This window comes from Embiotoca jacksoni, unplaced genomic scaffold, assembly GCF_022577435.1.
Source record: "Embiotoca jacksoni isolate LCO1_2020_lvr unplaced genomic scaffold, fEmbJac1.0.p SCAF_94, whole genome shotgun sequence".
Taxonomy (NCBI): Eukaryota; Metazoa; Chordata; class Actinopteri; family Embiotocidae; genus Embiotoca; species Embiotoca jacksoni.
This window is the reverse complement of record NW_027185452.1, coordinates 158,006-177,898: the sequence shown is the minus strand read 5'-3', so window position 1 is coordinate 177,898 and position 19,893 is coordinate 158,006. Positions and strand designations below refer to the sequence as shown.

Here is a 19,893-nt window from a genome sequence, read left to right as displayed (position 1 = left end):
CGTACAGTTTGTGTTCGTAACTTAGATAATATTCTACGTCTGAGGAACACATTGATCATCTTCTCCCTATGTGGCTTTTACACACCTTCCATGTTGCCGTTGCCTAGCAACAGTTTTGACAACTTAACTACTTTAACGCAGAGCATACGGTGCAACACGACTTTAAATGTTGTAACCACGAACTCACGACGTCCATTTGTACGCAGGATACTTGCTGCAGGTTTGGCCATTAAATCAAACCTCCGGCTAGCTACGAAGTTATCTGTCGAGCGTCAACAACATTTCATGAAATTAATTTCAGGAGACTGAACAAAGTAAAACTGAGACTTATATTATCACAAAAAGGTAAACAGCAATTTAACACAAGCAACAGCTGGAAGGAAAAACAGGAAGGAAGAAATCCACCGACAAAACATGAACGTCTGCTCAAAATGAAGCTGCTGCGTCCTGAGATGTTCCACGTTGACCTGCTGGGGGCGCTGCAGCGCATTCAGGACACGTGCTGGGTGGAAAACAAGAGCAGAACAAACTGCAGAAACAAGGCCAGAGAGGAGGGGGGGCAGGGGCCGGGTGCAACTCCTCTCAAGGACAGCTGCATCACCTAGGGAGGGTGGGGGGGTTTGGGGTCAGGTGGAGGTTTAGGGGCGGGGCTGTGCTGCTTTTTTCTACACACAGCGCCCCCTGCCTGCAGAGTCATTAACCCGTTGCAGGCTGACTTTTGTTCCCTGACTTGCACCTGTCAGGCAGCGCCTCCCTACAGGTTACGTAACCTCCTGGTGGAGGTGCAGCAGACGAGCGCAGCAGCGCCCCCTTCAGGAACAAACGTCTGCAGCAGACAGAATGGCACATAACCACATTACTCCACTTTCAAATCAAACAAGAGCTGCAGAGCCTGAAGGAGGCCGCACCAATCAGGTCAAGGACAACACACACACACACACACACACACACACACACACACACACACACACACAGACACACACACACACACACACACACACACACACAGACAGACAGACAGAACACACACACACACACACACACACACACACACACACACACACACACACAGACAGACAGACACACACACACACACACACACAGCAGTGCAGTAGAAACAGCTTCAGTAACAGATCGTCTAGTGTGATAACAAGCCAGCGGTGTGTGTGTGTGTGTGTGTGTGTGTGTGTGTGTGTGTTGCTGATCAGCATACTGATGCTGTTCTGCAGACTCGTCTGTATCTCAGTGAGAACTGTAGAATAATTTTGGTCTCAGGAGCTTTGACTCGACATGAATTAACAAAAAAAATGAATTCATAAATGAGGTTTTAGAAGAAGGTGGTTCCTCCTCTGGAAGTCGGGGGGAAGCTCGCCCATATATGGTCACAGTAAATTTACCCGTTTACTTTTAAGAAACACAAATAAAACATGCACGCGCGCGCACACACACACACGCACACACGCACACACCTGTGTGCGTGTGTGCGTGGAGCTCTGTCAGGTACCAACTGGACACCGAAGATGAAGGTTGAGACAGATTTAGATTTCAAGATGAGCTGAATGAAGAGAGGCGGAGTTATCTCAGACTCATCTGTTCCACAGGCCAAAGCAGCTTTATTTTGAAAAGTTAGCAGATTATTTTCTTCCTGTCTGCAGCTTCATGCAGCTTCATGCAGCTTCATGCAGCTTCATGCAGCTTCATGCAGCTTCATGCAGCTTCATGCAGCTTCATGCAGCTTCATGCAGCTTCATGCAGCTTCATGCAGCTTCATGCAGCTTCATGCAGCTTCATGCAGCTTCATGCAGCTTCATGCAGCTTCATGCAGCTTCCATCAAAGACAGACTGCAGGTGTATTTTTAGAGAAGCTGCTTCTGAAACACGTCTGACAGAATCTCAAACAACGTCTGAGTTTATGTTGCTTTTAACTAGAAAAACAAAGAGTCACTTTAATGTTTATGATCTATACGGTTTTAATTTGCAGTTAAATTTGACAAACTGAACTCCAGAATACATCATTCATCCATCTACACTTCATTTAAAGATGAAAACATGTCGTTCACTTTCATTTAAAGATGAATTTAAACACCAACAGCTGAATTTTAATAAAGTGATTCATGATTAAGATCAGCTGCATCAGATCTCGACTAACAAACACCAACTCCCTTTAAAACCACAAACAAATAAGCTCCGCCCATCTGAACAGCTAAACCATCCAACCAGCAGCCAGGAAACAAACCTCACAGCCCCGTCCGTCCGCTTCAGACGCACCGAACTAAAACAAACGCACCAGAACCAAACGCACCAGAACCAGAGGGAGAAAACTCAGAAAGAAGAAGAGCACGGAGATCTGAGAGGAATAAAATATCATGTTTAAAAGACTTGGTCCTCTCTGAGCTGTGACGGACGGACGGACGGACGGACTGCTGGGTCATACAAGGCCTGCAAGACAGAAACACACACACATTAACACACTGCTGGCCTCAACACACACACACACACGCACACACACACACACACACAGCAAAATAAACTCTGACATACTCGAATAAGAATTCAACAACTTAACGAAGATAAACTGAAACACACAAGATATGTCGAAAGAAAAGAAGGTAATCTGAGATCATCTGAGATCATCTGAGATCTTCTGGATCTTCTGGGATGAACATGGGCTCTTCAATAAACTGAGATTCTCAACAAAGATTTCACAAGGACACTGAGATAATCCAAGATATTCAGAGATAATGAGATAATCCAACTACAGATCCAGACCTACAACAGATCCAGACCTACTACAGATCCAGACCTACAACAGATCCAACATATCCAGACCTACAACAGGTCCAGACCTACAACAGATCCAGACCTACTGCAGATCCAGACCTACAACAGATCCAGACCTACTACAGATCCAGACCTACTGCAGATCCAGACCTACAACAGATCCAGACCTACTACAGATCCAGACCTACAACAGATCCAACATATCCAGACCTACAACAGGTCCAGACCTACAACAGGTCCAGACCTACTGCAGATCCAGACCCACAACAGATCCAACAGGCCCAGACCCGCAACAGGTCCAGACCTGCAACAGGTGCTACAGGTGTGTGTTACTGACCTCTGGCCTGCTCCAGGTCAGAGTTCAGCTCCTCCTTCGATTGGCTGGGAGGTCTGTATGGTGGGGGCATTCTGAGAAGGGGCGGGGCTGCTTCTGGTTTCTACAAAAACAAACAAACAAACAAATAAACAAACAAACATACTTCTTCATAAAACATAGTGACATTGTTGGAGTTCAGATCAGAAGTATGTGGACGGCTGCAGGTTCTGTTCTTCAGGTTCTGAGGGGTTCATTTCTGTTTCTGGGCTTTAATTTAAGATAAAAGAGATAAAACACTGAATGGAACCAAAAGTAAGTGGACACTCACCACATGTTTAGCTTCAACTTTCAGGAGACATTCAGCAGCCAAGTGTCCATTTACTTCTGCCCATTAAACAGTGATTACCGTGTGTTGGAGGAACTGTTCGTCCAGATTTCAGTCAGCAGAGATTTAAATCTGCTCAAAGTAAAATCTAGGATGTAACATTCAGGACCTGAAGAGGAGAATATGTCTCAGTGTCCACATACTTCTGATCTGGACGGGAGAGTGTTCTGGTTCCAGTTCTGATCTGAGAGAGCAGTAGCTCTGTTGGTGAGGTGGTGCTGCCCCCTGCTGGGCGCCAAAGGAGTCACACTGAGTGAAAAACACTGAACTGGTGCATTTCAAGAATTCAAAGTGTGTGTGTGTGTGTGTGTGTGTGTGTGTGTGTGTGTGTGTGTGTGTGTGTTCTCACCGGAGACTCTGACCTCTTCCCTCTTTGTCTGCTGTAGTTCGGAGCTGTTAGAGAGACAGGCTGCAACACACACACACACACACACACACACACACACACACACACACACACACACACACACACACAGAATAAATAACAGTTCCAAACTCAAAATGTTCCAACAAACTAAAAACTTGTTTCGTGTCCTGATCACTTTAAATCTTTTTATTTGAATAGTTTGTCTGTAAAATCTCACATCAGGTTTTGTTTATTATCATTTATTTGTTAGTGTGTGTGTGTGTTTGTGTGTTTGTACCCGTGGAGCTGCTGACAGACTCTGTACGATGAAGACGACGGGGCTCGGAGCTGATTTGATGGCACTGACCGCCTCCTCGTGATTGGCAGCTCGCAGGTCGACACCTGACACCTGAACACACACACACACACACATACACACACACACACACACACACACACACACACACACACACACAGTTAGGACCTACAGATGATGACAATAATCCAGATCCAGTTCAGATTCTGTCCGTCACCATCTTTGCTAGTTCAGAGCGGTTTGGAGCAGGAAGTGACCATATTTGGACGAGCTGGGGGAGGAGCCAGAGGAGGATCTGACCGATCTGATCGGAAACCTGACGATACTACGTCCCGCCCACCGATAGCTGTAACCTGACTGCACCACAGGCCTGTCAATCAAACAGACACACCCCCAAAAACAGGTCTTCTTGAATCTTCTTTTCTAATGAATGAGGGATTATTTTCAGATGGACCTCCAGAAAACTAATAAGAAGGAGTGACTTTAGCTAACAACACCGAGATAACTGATGGACACATTTTATTCACTTTGGATTTGATGAGAGAAGTTGAATGGGAGTCTATGGAGCCGGAGGCTTTTTGGAGCCGACCTCTAGTGGCACTCGCTGGTATTGCAGCTGAAGACACTTCTCAGGTGAGCCAGGTGTCCGACAGATTCCTACCTCCAGGATCTTGTCTCCGGTCTTCAGACTCTGGTTCCTGGCGGCCGGACTGTTGGCCAGAACCTGCTTGATGAAGATTCCCTTCAGCTCCTCCCCGTTCTTCAGACGCTTGATGACGTGACGCCCGCCAACTATGCTCAGACCCAGAGACTGACCGTCCACAGGCCACACCTCCACCCTGCAGGTACAAACACACCTGTCAGCTGTTCCCCTGAGAGAGAGAGAGTGTGTGTGTGTGTGTGTGTGGTACCTGCGGGGGGGCCCCCAGTGGCTGAAGGTAGGAGTCTCCTCCCCCTCCCCCTCCTCCCTCTCAGGCAGGTCACTGTGAAGACAGACAGGTAACTGACCCAGTGCTCACCGCAGCGCTTGCTCCAACCAGCAGGGGGCAGAGACGCTCTCCTACCTGTGGCCTCCTCTGATTGGCAGAGAGGCTCCTCCCTGGCTCCGCCTCTTCCTCCTCGCAGAGTCCATCATCCTCACAGACCTTCGCAGGAAGAGATTAAAACTATGTGAATGTTCCTGCTGGTGACGCGTTCAAGACGAGAAATATAATCTGAAAACGCAGCTTCATCCTTTGATCACAAGAAAATAAACAGGAACTAAATCTATAAATAATGATTCTGTGTTCAGGTGAGGATCAAACAGAATAATGTCACATTATTACAGAGGCAACTTTAATCAGCAGAGGGCGCCAGAGGAGCAGAGGAGACGTCTGTCCAACACTCAGTGAGGAGTCGAGAACCTCCTGATGTTTTCCTTTTTTTTAACTGCTGGTTCTTTAAATGTCTTAAATAGTAAAACCAAAACAGACGAGATGGTTAAAAAAAAAGATATTCAATTCAAAGTTTCTGACCAGGAAACGACTGCAGGAGGAAAAATGAAAGAACAGAACAAAGAGGGCGACAATATTTAGCAAACCAAGAACTCAGACGTGTTTGTGTCAACAACCACAACAACAACAAGTTGGATCACCTGACTCCTTCATGACCAGCAGAACCTCAGCTCTCCTTTTGTTTGTTTGTTCTTTTGTTTATTTATTTTGCTTGGTTTTTCTTTGTTTGTTTGTTAGATTTTTCCTTTGATTGTTTATCTGTTTTTCTTTTGTTTATAGAATCTTTTTGTTTTTTGTCTATGTTATCTGACTCGTTACTGCCACCAGCTGAACAGACGTGGAACTACAGGCTGTGGTGCATCGTGGGAAAAACGGAGCGAATATATTTCTACAACCTGAACCAGAGGAGTCAGAACAGACTGAATTATGAAGAGGAGGAAGACATGAATGAAAAGACATGGATAGAGGAGATGAAGAGGATGATGAAGATGATGAAGATGAGATCGAGATAAGATGAAGAGGATGAAAATGAGATGAAGATGATGAAGGTGCAGCAGGTACTGACTCGCTGTCGGTGTCCGTCAGAGTGAGTTCTGAGTCGGCTTCACTGTCTCTGAAGTCTGGAAGACCTGAAAACACACACACACACACACACACACACACAGTTTTGTCCTGCTAACTTTGTGAGGACCTCATCTCCTGACCTTCATCAGAAAAACGGTCTGATTTTACAAGGTGATGATGAAGATCCAGATGTTTTCTCTCACCCAGAATCAGGTTTCCGACAGAGTCGACGCTCTCCCGCACTGATCTGTGAAGCTCCTCCTCCTCCTCCTGCTGCTTGTCCCGCCTCCAAATCTGAACACAGGAAACACAACACCTTCAGATGACATCACAGGTGTTTAAATCCATTTTATTTCCTCCACATGCTTTTATTTTGATGTTCACTTCCTGTTGCTGTGTGTGAGTTACACAGTGAACACACTTCCGTCTTGTAAAATAAAAGCTTCACTCCCTCACCTCCTCTGCTGCTCCGGCCCGGGTGGAGGAGGACGCCATCTTCCACTCCTCCCACGACGGAGGGGGTTTCCTGGGGAGGGAGCTCGTCCTTTCATCTGCCCTCTGCTCCTTCTCCTCCTCCTCCTCTTCGTCGACAGCCATCTCCCTGCCCTCCTCCACTGGCAGGAGGTCAGGGGTCACAAAGGAGGTGTAGCGAGGGAGGCCTCCATCTAGGATCAGCTCTGGCTCCTCCTCCTCTTCTTGGCAAAGGTCTTCAGGGAGGACGGAGTTGTCACCAAAACCCTGAGACACAAACGACAAAGATATCACACCCACTTCCTGTCAATCAATAAAACCATCAACGACGACTGTCAGGTTTAGATTAATTATATTATTAAAATGATTACAAATCATCTCTTTTATAGTTTTATGAAACATATCTGGTCATTTTGAATTTGATGGCAGCAACACGTCTTAAAAAAGTTGTAACCGGATCAACAAAAGACTGGAAAATTTGTGTAAAGATAAAACACACCTGGTGGAACATCTGACAACTAATCAGGTTACCACGGCAACACATCAGTAACATGACTGGGTATAAATATATGATTTTGGAGAAATCTCTGAACACAAAGGACAAGGCTGGAAACCAATATTGGATGGTGGTGATCTTCGGGCCCTCAGGCAGCACTGCATTAAAAACACACTATTCTGGAGTGGAAATCACTGCATGGGCTCAGGAACACTTGTGAAAACCATCGTCTGTGAACACAGTTCATCGCTGCGTCCACAAATGCTGTTAAAACTCTCCAAAGAAGAAACCAGACAGAAACATGATCCAGAAACACCGCCGCCTTCTCTGGACCGAGATCATTGAAGATGGACTGAGGTGAAGTGGAAAACTGTCCTGAGGTCTGACGGATCACAATCTGAGATTCTGTTTGGAAATCATGGACGCTGCATCCTCCAGGTTAAAGAGGAGAGGGACCATCCAGCTTGTTATCAGCTCAGTTCTAAAGCCAGCATCTGTGATGGTACAGGATGCATTAGTGCACATGGCATGGGTAGCTTGAACATCTGGAAGGAAGCATTAATGCTGAATGATATATTCAGGTGTCTTTGGACTCGAGCTCGTTGAAGACGGACTGAGAGGAAGTTTCAGGTTTCATGGTGACGTCACAAATGTTCACGTTAATGTGAACGTCTCTCAATGTTGATGAAGATACGACACTCTGAATACGTCCTGATGAAGGTTGTTGATCCTCTATGTGTATCGCCGTGCTGCATTCAGGGACACTCTTAGTTCACCGTGCAGGTAAAACGCGGCCTCTTTAAAAACCATGAACTTTAATTTGATCTGAAAAGACATCAGAGGTATAAAACTAATCCCATCTGTCGCCGATCCGTCAGACAGCAGCTCGGTTCGGTACCGACGACCCAGTCGATGGGTGGAACTGTGGGATCGAAGCTTCGTGCCTCCACTTCATCTCCGTGGTGCAGAAACTGCAGTTCACACTAAATCTAAAAACTTGACTTACTTTGAACATTAGCTTTCATCTCGGAGCACATAAAGGTTTCCTCCAACTCCCCAAAGAGCCTCCTCAGCAGATACTGCGGGGATATCCTGTTCTTAACATTACGACGCAGACATTAGCCCACGCCGGGAAATATTAATGACAACACTTAGGCTAATTTCCATCGACAGAGCCTCATCGTCAAGGACTCTGCTCCTCTTCTTTTAATTTGGACCCGGGAAGCCGGCCCATCACGGCCGTATAATGGAGGTGAGGAGCAGACGGCGGCAGCGAGGAGCTCATAACGCTAACAGGGTGTTCTGCAGACGGATGCGTGTTGGCCGTGACAGCCTGGCCTCATATTCACAAGATTTAAAGACGCTGTCGTTTAATATCTCGGCCATTAGACGATGAGGCGGCGGAGGCTTCGAACTCTCGGAGATGAAAGTCGGACTGCAGACAGACGGCGCTGAAATGTGCCGTTTTCTCATCTCGTTTATCTGCTGCACAAACATCTTCATCTTCACTGTGAATTCTGGGTAAAATCTGAGTTTTTCTAACAAGCTGCCTGAAATTAAAAAAAGATATGTCACCGAGAACATTTTTTAAACTCGTCTCTCCACAACATCACCGACAAAACCGACAGCCGTGTTCCCTACTTCTTGTCAGCAGGTGTCTCTGGGCGTTACCGTGGAAACGCAGGTCAGAGTTCAGACCCAGCCTGCAGGTCGGTGGGAAATATTTTAAGGCTCATTTTTGTGAGACTGGCACCCAAAAAACGAAGAGGCGGAAACACAGACGCAGCCAAACAAGATGGATTCATATAAAAAGATGTTATGAATGTTCAGTCATCACTGCTGCAGCTCTTCACTGGCTTCACGTGTTCGCTGCACAAGTTTTATTTTAAAGGCTGATTATTAAAGTTTTGTGGTTCTCCATCAGCCCCGAATTTAAAACCATTTTCTGATGTCCTAATAACTATAACTTTAAATAATTAAATCAATACGATAAACGCGAGATGACTAGAAGGATCTTTACTGAGCGTCAACCATCAGTGAGGTCATCATCCATCAGTGATGTCATCAACACGTCTAATCATCCCGACGGAGGTTAAACTCGGAGGTAACCATGGCGACGCTGTCTGCAGACGTTTCCGTCCGCTGACGTCCGTCTGTACTGCTGTACTTTCTCTGTGACTGAACTGAAGCAGCTTCATCTGCATAAACAGGACGACGTCTTCCACACATGACCTCTAAAAGTTAACGAGGCGTGGCCGTGGATCGGGTCTCTCTCTGGTCAGCCGGCTGCGTGACAGAGAGCGATGCGGCGGCGAGGTGACGGCGCCGACCCGGCTCGCTTTATGGAAACCCATCAGAGACCTGTGGGCTGTGAAAAAACCTCTTCAGCCAAATGGGCTGCATATAAAAAAGGAAATAAAACAGCAGCGCAGAGGACGGTGGCAGACGCAGCACGAGGACACCAGAGAGGACAGTAGAGTACAGTAGACTAGAGTACAGTAGAGTAGAGTAGAGTAGACGAGTACAGTAGACTAGACTAGAGGACAGTAGAGTACAGTAGAGTAGAGTACAGTAGACTAGAGGACGGTAGAGAAGAGTACAGTCGAGTAGAGTAGGGTAGAGTACAGTAAACTAGACTAGAGGACAGTAGAGTACAGTACAGTAGAGTACAGTAGACTAGAGTACAGTAGAGTACAGTACAGTAGACTAGAGGACGGTAGAGAAGAGTACAGTCGAGTAGAGTAGAGTAGGGTAGAGTACAGTAAACTAGAGTACAGTAGAGTACAGTTGAGTAGAGTCTAGTAGAGGACAGTAGAGTACAGTACAGGACAGTAGAGGAGAGTACGGTAGAGGAGAGGAGAGTACAGTAGCATACAGTACAGTAGAGTACAGTACAGTACAGTTGACTACAGCAGAGGAGAGGACAGTTGAGCAGCCACAATTCTGTAGTGGAAATCACTGCATGGGCTCAGGAACACTCTGCTGTAAGCTGGCACGTTGAAGATTTTCTGTTCCCCAAATGTGGTAATGATATCAGAGTACTGCAGTAATGATATCAGAATACTACAGTAATGATATCAGAATACTGCAGTAATGATATCAGAATACTGCAGTAATGATATCAGAATACTACAGTAATGATATCAGAATACTGCAGTAATGATATCAGAGTACTGTAGTAATGATATTAGAGTATTGTAGTAATGTCATCAGAGTACTGCAGTGAAGCAGAGTGAGTACTGCGGTAAACGGAGTGAGTACTGCAGTACTGAGTGTACTGATGGTGAAGTGTCCCTTCTCCTCCCCCCACCACCACCACCCTCACTTAAGAGCGTGATGCTGCTGGTTGAGCTGATGGAGCACTTTATACTGTTCAGCCATCGAGCTGAGTCAGCAGCTTCTCAGAGACAGAGAGGAGGGGGAGGAAGGAAGGTGAAAGAGAGGAGAAGATAAAAGAGTGGGGAGAGATGGAGAGATGACAGAGGAGAGGAGGTGAAGCGGAGAGGGGAGGTGAAGGGACGAGAGAACGGAGGATGAAGACGAAGAGAAAACCTCCCGAAGACGAGTCAACAAAATCTTGGTGCGTCTGATAGAATCAGAGTCTTCTTTAAAATTATTCAGTCACTGAATCAGAGAACGTTAAACTCCGTCTGATTTATTCCCCTCAGCTGACTGGACTCTAAACAGAACCACATGTTGCTTCAAACATCTGTCTTTGAAGTCAAAAGCAGCAAAACGAAGATCGATGAAGACGAAGAGCGATGAAGACGAGACGAGCGACCGACTTCAGTCTGAAGGATCTAAAATAATGTTAAAGATCTTAATGGTTCAATTAGTCTGAAACTTTATGAACATATATAAGACTTGAAATAAATGTCACTTTATTAGGAACACCTGTACATCCAGTGTGTGCATGTTTACCTTTAGTACAGGAGTGTGTTTACCTTTAGTACAGGTGTGTGTTTACCTTTAGTACAGGAGTGTGTTTACCTTTAGTACAGGTGTGTGTTTACCTTTAGTACAGGAGTGTGTTTACCTTTAGTACAGGTGTGTGTTTACCTTTAGTACAGGAGTGTATTTACCTTTAGTACAGGTGTGTGTTTACCTTTAGTACAGGAGTGTGTTTACCTTTAGTACAGGAGTGTATTTACCTTTAGTACAGGTGTGTGTTTACCTTTAGTACAGGTGTGTGTTTACCTTTAGTACAGGCGTGTGTCTGTGTGTTTACCTTCGGTACAGGTAGCTGTGTGTTGCTAAGAGACACCTGGATGCTGTCGTCTCTTCTCCTCTCTGCTGGCTCCACCTGAACAAACAGGAAATTAAACTGGGTTGGAGCTATAAAGCTCTGGTCAACCAGAAGGTCTGGATGTATAACCAGAAGGTCTAGATGTATAACCAGAAGGTCTGGATGTAGAACCAGAAGGTCTAGATGTAGAACCAGAAGGTCTGGATGTAGAACCAGAAGGTCTGGATGTAGAACCAGAAGGTCTAGATGTATAACCAGAAGGTCTGGATGTAGAACCAGAAGGTCTGGATGTAGAACAAGAAGGTCTGGATGTAGAACCAGAAGGTCTAGATGTAGAACCAGAAGGTCTGGACATAGAACCAGAGGGTCTGGACGTAGAACCAGAAGATCTGGACGTAGAACCAGAAGGTCTGGATGTAGAACCAGAAGGTCTAGACTCACCACCATAGGCTTGCGGATGCCCAGGCGGACGGTACCAGGCGGGGCAGACTTCAGCACCTCCACAGCCTGGGCCAGGGTGAGCAGGTCCAAATGGGTCTGGTTGACAGACACCAGCTGGTCTCCAGGAAGTAAACCACAGTGACGTTCAGCTGAACCGCCGGCGACCAGAGAACGAATCACCATCACACAGTGACCGGAATCCAACGGGTCCTGGAGAGAAAAGCGGGGACAGTTAGACAAGTTGGTCCACCTTCAATCATCGGAGGAGGGACGAGAACCAGAAGAATAACCAGAAGAGGTCATTCTTTATGCTGCTGTGATGTCAGCGACAGTTCTATAGTGCTGTTCTCTCTGAGCCTTTATCTGCCCACATTTATTCGAACTGTCCCTTTAACAGTAGCAGAACTGTGTGTGAGCAGCTCCTGCCTGCGGTGCATCATGGGTAATCACACAAACATCACTGATCACTGTGAAACTGAAGGAAACTTAAAATCAGACAGATTCTCAGGCAACTTCTGAACTGTTTTCTTCAGTGAATTCTAAGCAGATTTTTTTGGGGGGTGTATTTACTTCCTGTTTAGTTTTGTCCTGCAGACCAGATCTGGTCCTTCTGTAAACTTTAAAAGCCCACCTGGAACCAGGAGTTACATTACTGATAACCAGGAATATCTCATCATCAACCTCCTCCTGTACTGTTAATGCCGTACCAACATGGGCTCAATACAGAGAAATAAACTCAGATTTAATAAAGGAAAATAAGTGAAACAGAAAAACACAAAATATAAGAAAATTTAAAAACCTTCTTTGCTGCCAAAACTCATCCAGTATGCTTTCATCATAAAACAAACTGAACGAGAAAAGAAAATAGAAAATATATGCAGAATGTAAACAGGTGAACTCTGAGAGGCAGCAGCAGCAGACAGCCAGGGGGCGATAGAGACCAGACAAACCCCCCTTTCATACAAACAACAAACATGCAGAGGACATGGCTGCTCTTCACACAAACCTCAGAGATATTAAAGACACCATGAAGTACACAAACACACTGACAGCAGGACGACAAGAGACGGACAGGGACAGGACGACAGGAGACAGACAGGACTCTGGAACAGATAAATAAAACAAATAAGAAATAAAAAAAATTCACTCGGGGATTAATAAAATAACTACCGAACCTAACTTAACCGAACAGACTGGGACACGTGAAGAAACGTGAAGAATCATGTAAAACATGTAAAACATGTAAAACATGAGCCCATCCATGATAAAAAGTTTGGAAGTATAACTGATATTCCTGCAGCACGTTAACGAGCTCCTGCTATCATCTTGTCAGAGTTTGAACTGTCTTGTCGTCATGGTTACGTCCTAACATGCCTGTATGTCATGTTTCATGTCAGATTTTAAAACAGAGGACGAGTTGCTGCGGTGAAAATCAGGCCGAGCTGGATTATCAGCTTCTAATGGAGATTTAATGAGTTTCACTGGTTTGATCTGAGATTATAAACATTTATAGATTTAAGAAACTTCCTTAAAATGTAATTTAAATTTAAATCCAAGTTTTATCAGAAACATGCTCTCAACTGTCGTAGCTCTCTGTAATGATTAGAGATGTTAAATAAAGTTCCGGGAGGAACATGTGAAACATCAGTAGAGAATAAGTTGCAGTAGCAGAAGTCTGCAGGTTGTTTCTCAGACTTCATCCCAACGCGTCCCATCAGTTTTTAGAACCAGCAGGAGGACCTGCTGCCGGATCCAACCGGGATTTAAACCCCCGAAGGGAGGAGAAGCTTCTCCCGCAGAGAGCGGATGTACACTTGGTGAATTCCCCAGTGAGGAACCCTGGGCATCGCCCGCGCTGCGCTACGAGCTGCCGTGCCAAGTTTGAGGCTGCCAGAACAAAGCTGCGCTGTATTTATAGACCCAACAACATGGCTACAGGTGGTGAGGAGTCAGAACTCATGTCCTCCACTCCTACAAGATCCTCCGGAAAAAGAAAGGCCTCCGCAGTCAAGAAGTGGAGGAATCAGAAACACGTAGGAGAAGTGTGAAAAAAGAAATTAAAAATGTGCTCTGCCAAAAGTAGTGAGATGTGAGCGCTCACGGAGCAGCGAGGTTCCTCATGTAGGCTGCTCAACTTTTTAGACCTTTCTGATGAAACTCGGGAGCTTTTTGGAAACTGAAATAAACACGAGTCAAAATCTTTTTACACTCAACTTTTTATTCTAATATATCGGACCTCTCGGCACCTCCGAGGCCCAGCAGCTCTCTACCGGTTCTCCCAATGAACACCACCAAGACCAGAAGTATGTGGACGCTCTGGTCCGAAGACCTTCTGGGTCGACCCGTCCAGGTTCTGGATGCTGGTTAATGTTCGGGTCTCCTGGTTCTGGATGCTGGTTAATGTTGGTGTTTGTCAGGAACACATCGATGGTGATATCTGATATCTCATTTTTTAACGGATGGTCCTGAGCTTCGTCGTGTTTCCTCAAAAGAACCAAACCGAACAGAACCTCCAGATATGAAGCGGTCCCGTTGTAAAGGCACCGGGTACAGACAGGCGGATCAGCTCTCCTCTTATTGCCTGCAGCCATCTTTCACTCGTCTTTGACAGCCGGAGTCAGTAACAGGAAACACTTTGGCAGCAGCGCCGGCCGACGTGCCCTTGGGCGAGAGATGTAGAGGGAAGAGACGGGGAGAGAGAGAGAGCAGCCGAGGAAGATTTGTGAGGGAAGTTGATTCATTTTATTTGGTGGAAACTGTTGCAGGTCGGTTTGACTGAGGTGAAACACTGGAGGGCCTGAGATCATCGACAGGAACACCAGCAGAGAGGAAACAGAGATTCTGTCTGTCAGCTGCTGGTTCTGGTGTTTAATCACAGGAGATTTAACACACTTAAAATATTCATCATCTCCAGGTCTGTAAAATGGTTCTGATCCAGAAGTGTCTTCAGCTGCAATACCAGCGAGTGCCACTAGAGGTCGGCTCCAAAAAGCCTCCGGCTCCATAGACTCCCATTCAACTTCTCTCATCAAATCCAAAGTGAATAAAATGTGTCCATCAGTTCTCTCGGTGTTGTTAGCTAAAGTCACTCCTTCTTATTAGTTTTCTGGAGGTCCATCTGAAAATAATCCCTCATTCATTAGAAAAGAAGATTCAAGAAGACCTGTTTTTGGGGGCGTGTCTGTTTGATTGACAGGCCTGTGGTGCAGTCAGGTTACAGCTATCGGTGGGCGGGACGTAGTATCGTCAGGTTTCCGATCAGATCGGTCAGATCCACCGCTGGCTCCTCCCCCAGCTCGTCCAAATATGGTCACTTCCTGCTCCAAACCGCTCCGAACTAACAAAGATGGTGACGGACAGAATCTGAACTGGAGGATTCATAACGTTCACAAACCAACGATGACATCACTGATGGTTGATGACATCACTGATGGTTGATGACATCACTGATGGTTGATGGTTGGTTTCACCATGTGTGTAGGACACGTATGATGTGAACATGTTGTGATGCTCCGTTGAACAGGATCAGTCTCCCAACTGTTCGACATTCCCTCCATGAGCCTCCGTGGCTTCAGACCTACAGAGCGTGCTCAGTAGCGCCCCCCTCAGCCCGTAGAGATACGTCTGGAAACGTTGTGGGATTATTCTGTTATACAGACGATGTTTGTTTGTTGAGCGTTCAGGGTCGACGAGCATCACGTGAAGAAGGACACTGCAGACGTTACGGTCGGTTCTCAGCAGCTGAGCTGCGTTCAGGGTCGATGTTTTATTTCTCATCGTGTTGCTGAAATGTTGTGAAGAAAAGCCGACTACACCACACACACTCTCAGACAGCCTCCTGGGCAGATCTGTGTGTGCAGGCTGACACGGAGCACCAACAGGGAGGTAACCTGCAGCTCACCTAGATCTGGGGGAGTGGGGGGGAGGCGGGGGCTTGGAGGTGAAGCTGTGCCTACAGACACGGTGCGCACACACGCACACGCACACACACACACACACACACACACACACACACACACACACACACACACACCAGGGTTTCCCAAATCTCATACCCAGACAGCCGGGAGAGAAAACAGGAAATCTTTCAGTCGCCACGGAAACCTGAACAACAAGTTCACTTTAAAACCATTCTGTCCATCTGAGACTCACGGACTCCTGAGGGGGACAGTGAACACACCGTCCCACAGAGAGGACGTCCCCGCTCTGCAGGGATGCATCCAGACACCCGTCCGTCCATCGGCCTCCTCTGATCTGTCTCAGAGACCGGAGATGTCCGTTCAGAGGCGTTCAGGATCCAGACCAGGTGTGGGATCTCTCCACAATTCATGTGGGCCGTCCTCCCAGAATGCATCTGTACAATATATCCACCAGGATCATCCCGTCTGAGGCTGCAGGGTGGATCCAGGTCAGGATCCAGGTCAGGATCCAGGTCCACACTAGTTGGTTAACCAGCCTGACTCATAAGGATCTATTGAACTGGAACTAACTGATTGACCAGTTTGTTAAATTTCTGTAATCTGGGACCTGAAACATGTTTCAACGTTTTCTTCTTCAGGATTAAAGTTCCAAACGCAGACGTTGATTCTGTCTCAAATGGACCTCCGTCCTCCACGTTCATGTCATGTTCAACGACACGTATGTTATAAAATAGTTTTTAGTTGCATGTGTGTTTGTAATTGTGTTGATGATCTGTTGAGACGACATGTTGGGCTGCAGGTGATCTTCTCTCACCTGGTAGTCCAGGATGCTGAAGCCGAGGCCTTTATCTCTCTCCTTCTGCAGCTCCAACACCTGAACATCTGGAGACCACAGAGCCAGCTCTCCATCCTCCTCCTGCTCCTCCTCCTCCTGGCTGTGGGGGGTCATCTCCTCCATCAGCACCTCCTCTGCAGGAGAGAGCTGCTCCTGAAACACAAACGTAAAGATGCTCCAGATGTTTTACATGATGATGAAGTTTGATGGACTCTGATTCAAATCTTTTCATAATGTTTTATCATTATTAATTTACCAAAAGAAGAAGTCAGGTTCTCGTTGTTCACTCAGACGTTCGCAGGAAAACAATCGTACAGAAACGACTTTAATGTCGGAGTCCATTAATTAGAAATAACAAAGTTGCACTTCTGTTCACACTAATTAGAAAACATGTTTCCCTCCATGTGGAACAGCTGGCCTGATGTGTGTGTTGGTGTGTGCTGGTGTGTGTGTGTGTTGGTGTGTGTTGGTGTGTGTGTTGCTGTGTGTTGCTGTGTGTGTGTTGGTGTGTGTTGGTGTTTGTGTTGGTGTGTGTGTGTTGGTGTGTGTTGCTGTGTGTGTGTTGGTGTGTGTTGGTGTGTGTGTGTTGGTGTGTGTACCTGTCTGTCGTCTGTCGGGACTGTCTGACTGCAGAGAACCGACGACAGCTTCATCTCCATCTGACAGAGGGTTAATAATACATGTAAATAATACATGTCAATAATTTTGGATTTTGGAGAAATCTCTGAACACAAGGGACAAGGCTGGAAACCAATATTGGATGGTGGTGATCTTCGGGCCCTCAGGCAGCACTGCATTAAAAACACACTATTCTGGAGTGGAAATCACTGCATGGGCTCAGGAACACTTGTGAAAACCATCGTCTGTGAACACAGTTCATCGCTGTGTCCACAAATGATGTTAAAACTCTCCAAAGAAGAAACCAGATAGAAACATGATCCAGAAACACCGCCGCCTTCTCTGGACCGAGATCATTGAAGATGGACTGAGGTGAAGTGGACAACTGTCCTGAGGTCTGATGGATCACAATCTGAGATTCTGTTTGGAAATCATGGACGCTGCATCCTCCAGGTTAAAGAGGAGAGGGACCATCCAGCTTCTTATCAGCTCAGTTCTAAAGCCATCAGTGGTGGTATGAGGGCATCTGGACACCATCATCAAAAGAGTCCCAAGTTTTATTGTAAACAAAGTTGTAGTTTAAAACCAACGTGATGAGAGAGATCCGTGATAACACGATCCTATCGGTGCTCTCACCTCCTCCACACTGGGCTGCACTGGTCTCACTAGTCCTGGTTGGAGTTCAGCTGCTGGTTCTGGTTCTGGTTCTGGTTCCAGGTCAGAGGTCGGGTGCCGGCAGCAGACCAGAGTGAAGGGAGGAGGAACCTCTTTGAGGAACGACACCACCTCCCGCCGTGACTTCCCGTACAGCTGGACATCGTTCACCTGCATGGTCAATAGAGTTTAAACAGAGTTTAAACAGAGTTTAAATACAATTTAAAAAGAGTTTAAATACAATTTAAAAAGAGTCTAAACAGAGTTTAATAGAGTTTAAACAGAGTTTAAATAGCGTTTAATAGAGTTTAAATAGAGTTTAAACAGAGTTTAAATAGCGTTTAATAGAGTTTAAACAGAGTTTAAATAGTTTAAATGGAGTTTAAACAGAGTTTAAATAGAGTTTAAAAGAGTTTTAATAAGAGTTCAAATAGAGTTTAAATATTATTTAAATAGAGTTCCAAGAATTTAAATATGATTGAAACAGAGTTTCAGATGGTTCTCTGTTTTCATGGAGGAATAATGGAGCAAACTGCCAGCAGACCTGAGGTCAGTTAACATCCAGAGTTTTACCTCCAGCAGCTCGTCCTCCGGTCTCAGCGCTCCGTCGGTGTCCACAGGGCCTCCAGGGGCCACGGAGGAGACGTAGTGGTGTCCGTCGAAGGAGTCCAACTCCATGCCGAGACGCAGCGTGTGGACGGGCAGCAGCTGGACACAACGACCACATCAGGAGGAAACAAGAGGTCATCAGGACACATGACAAGTCGGATTCATCGCTGCACACATTCAGTCTCCATGACGACGGACGTTACTGAACGAGGGCCGATCCTTAAGTTCAGAGTGTTCCTGAACGCAGCACGGTGATACACACGAAGGATCTACCACCTTCATGAGGAAGTATTCTTTAAAAACAGCCACGTGGAAATCAGTCAGTGGGCTCAGGAACACTCGGCTGATGTTTCTGCTCCAGTTTCAGGTCGGATGTGACATCACTAATGTTCCCTGTTCTCAGGTGAACTCAGGTGCTGATGTTGATCAATAACTCTGAATACTTCCTCCTGAAGGTTGTTGCCTCCTGCTGCTCCGTGTGCATCACTGCGCTGCGTTCAGGAACACTCTGAGAACTTCAGACTTTTATTATTCCATCAACCCTATTTGATATAAATTACAGTTTGGACACCTTTGATGATTTCTGCAGCTCTGCATCATCTTCAATGACGGGATCCAACTTCACCACCTGTTGAAACACACACACACACACACACACACACACACACACACACACACACACACACACACACACACACGCGCACATACGCACACACAATAAGATCTGACATCATTTTCATCATCAGCAGTGGAACTGTGTGTGTGTTTGGTCTCACCAGGACTTGGTACTGTGGTCCCAGAGCCTGCTCCCACTTCGCCCTCAACTCTGCCTCTGTGGCTGCGCGCGCACACACACACACACACACACACACACACACACACACACACACACACACACACACACACACACAAAGACAGAATGAAGTTTTCAGCAGCTGTTTGAACATAAAACTCTGAGCAACTCGGAGGAAAACCACCAGAAACCCCCCCCCCCCCCCCATGTGGAGGTGTTGTGCAGCAGCTCTGGCAGTGTTACAACAGGCTGTGATTAAATTAGCATGTGTAACGTGTTCCCGGTGGAACCATTAATCGTGTGCGTTGGTGTGAATGAAGGAGGTGATACATCGCCGCGCCGCCGCCGGACAGCTCGGACACGTTACATCTGTCGGCCGCGGGCCATTTTGGCCACTTAGCAAAGCTAATGAGGAATAAAAAGAAAGGAAATAATTCAGAGAGGAGGGCGGCTTAAGACGCTCAGTCAGAGGGATCTTTAACCGCCCGTTTCCAGACTCAGCAGGCCCCGCCCACTTCAGGAACCGTTAATGACGTTTTTTCAGTTTAAACAGATCCACAAGTTTCAACAGTCACCTTTAAGTTTTATATCTTCTGAGCATTTTGCAGT

At 46.3% G+C, this 19,893-nt stretch overlaps 1 protein-coding gene across 1 annotated transcript in view; it reads right to left on the bottom strand.

Moving 5' to 3' along the window:
- The window catches only part of LOC138193766 (inaD-like protein), a 66,869-nt gene that overhangs the window by 34,052 nt on the left and 12,924 nt on the right, over window positions 1-19,893 (bottom strand). Inside the window, 17 exon segments of the mRNA XM_069141976.1 lie at window positions 3,119-3,218; window positions 3,832-3,891; window positions 4,127-4,237; window positions 4,806-4,983; window positions 5,056-5,127; window positions 5,209-5,289; window positions 6,203-6,266; window positions 6,405-6,495; window positions 6,658-6,939; window positions 11,397-11,471; window positions 11,856-12,065; window positions 16,590-16,763; window positions 17,210-17,269; window positions 17,865-18,053; window positions 18,456-18,590; window positions 19,063-19,119; window positions 19,268-19,329. Of these exon segments, the coding sequence (XP_068998077.1) occupies window positions 3,119-3,218; window positions 3,832-3,891; window positions 4,127-4,237; window positions 4,806-4,983; window positions 5,056-5,127; window positions 5,209-5,289; window positions 6,203-6,266; window positions 6,405-6,495; window positions 6,658-6,939; window positions 11,397-11,471; window positions 11,856-12,065; window positions 16,590-16,763; window positions 17,210-17,269; window positions 17,865-18,053; window positions 18,456-18,590; window positions 19,063-19,119; window positions 19,268-19,329 (2,001 nt within the window).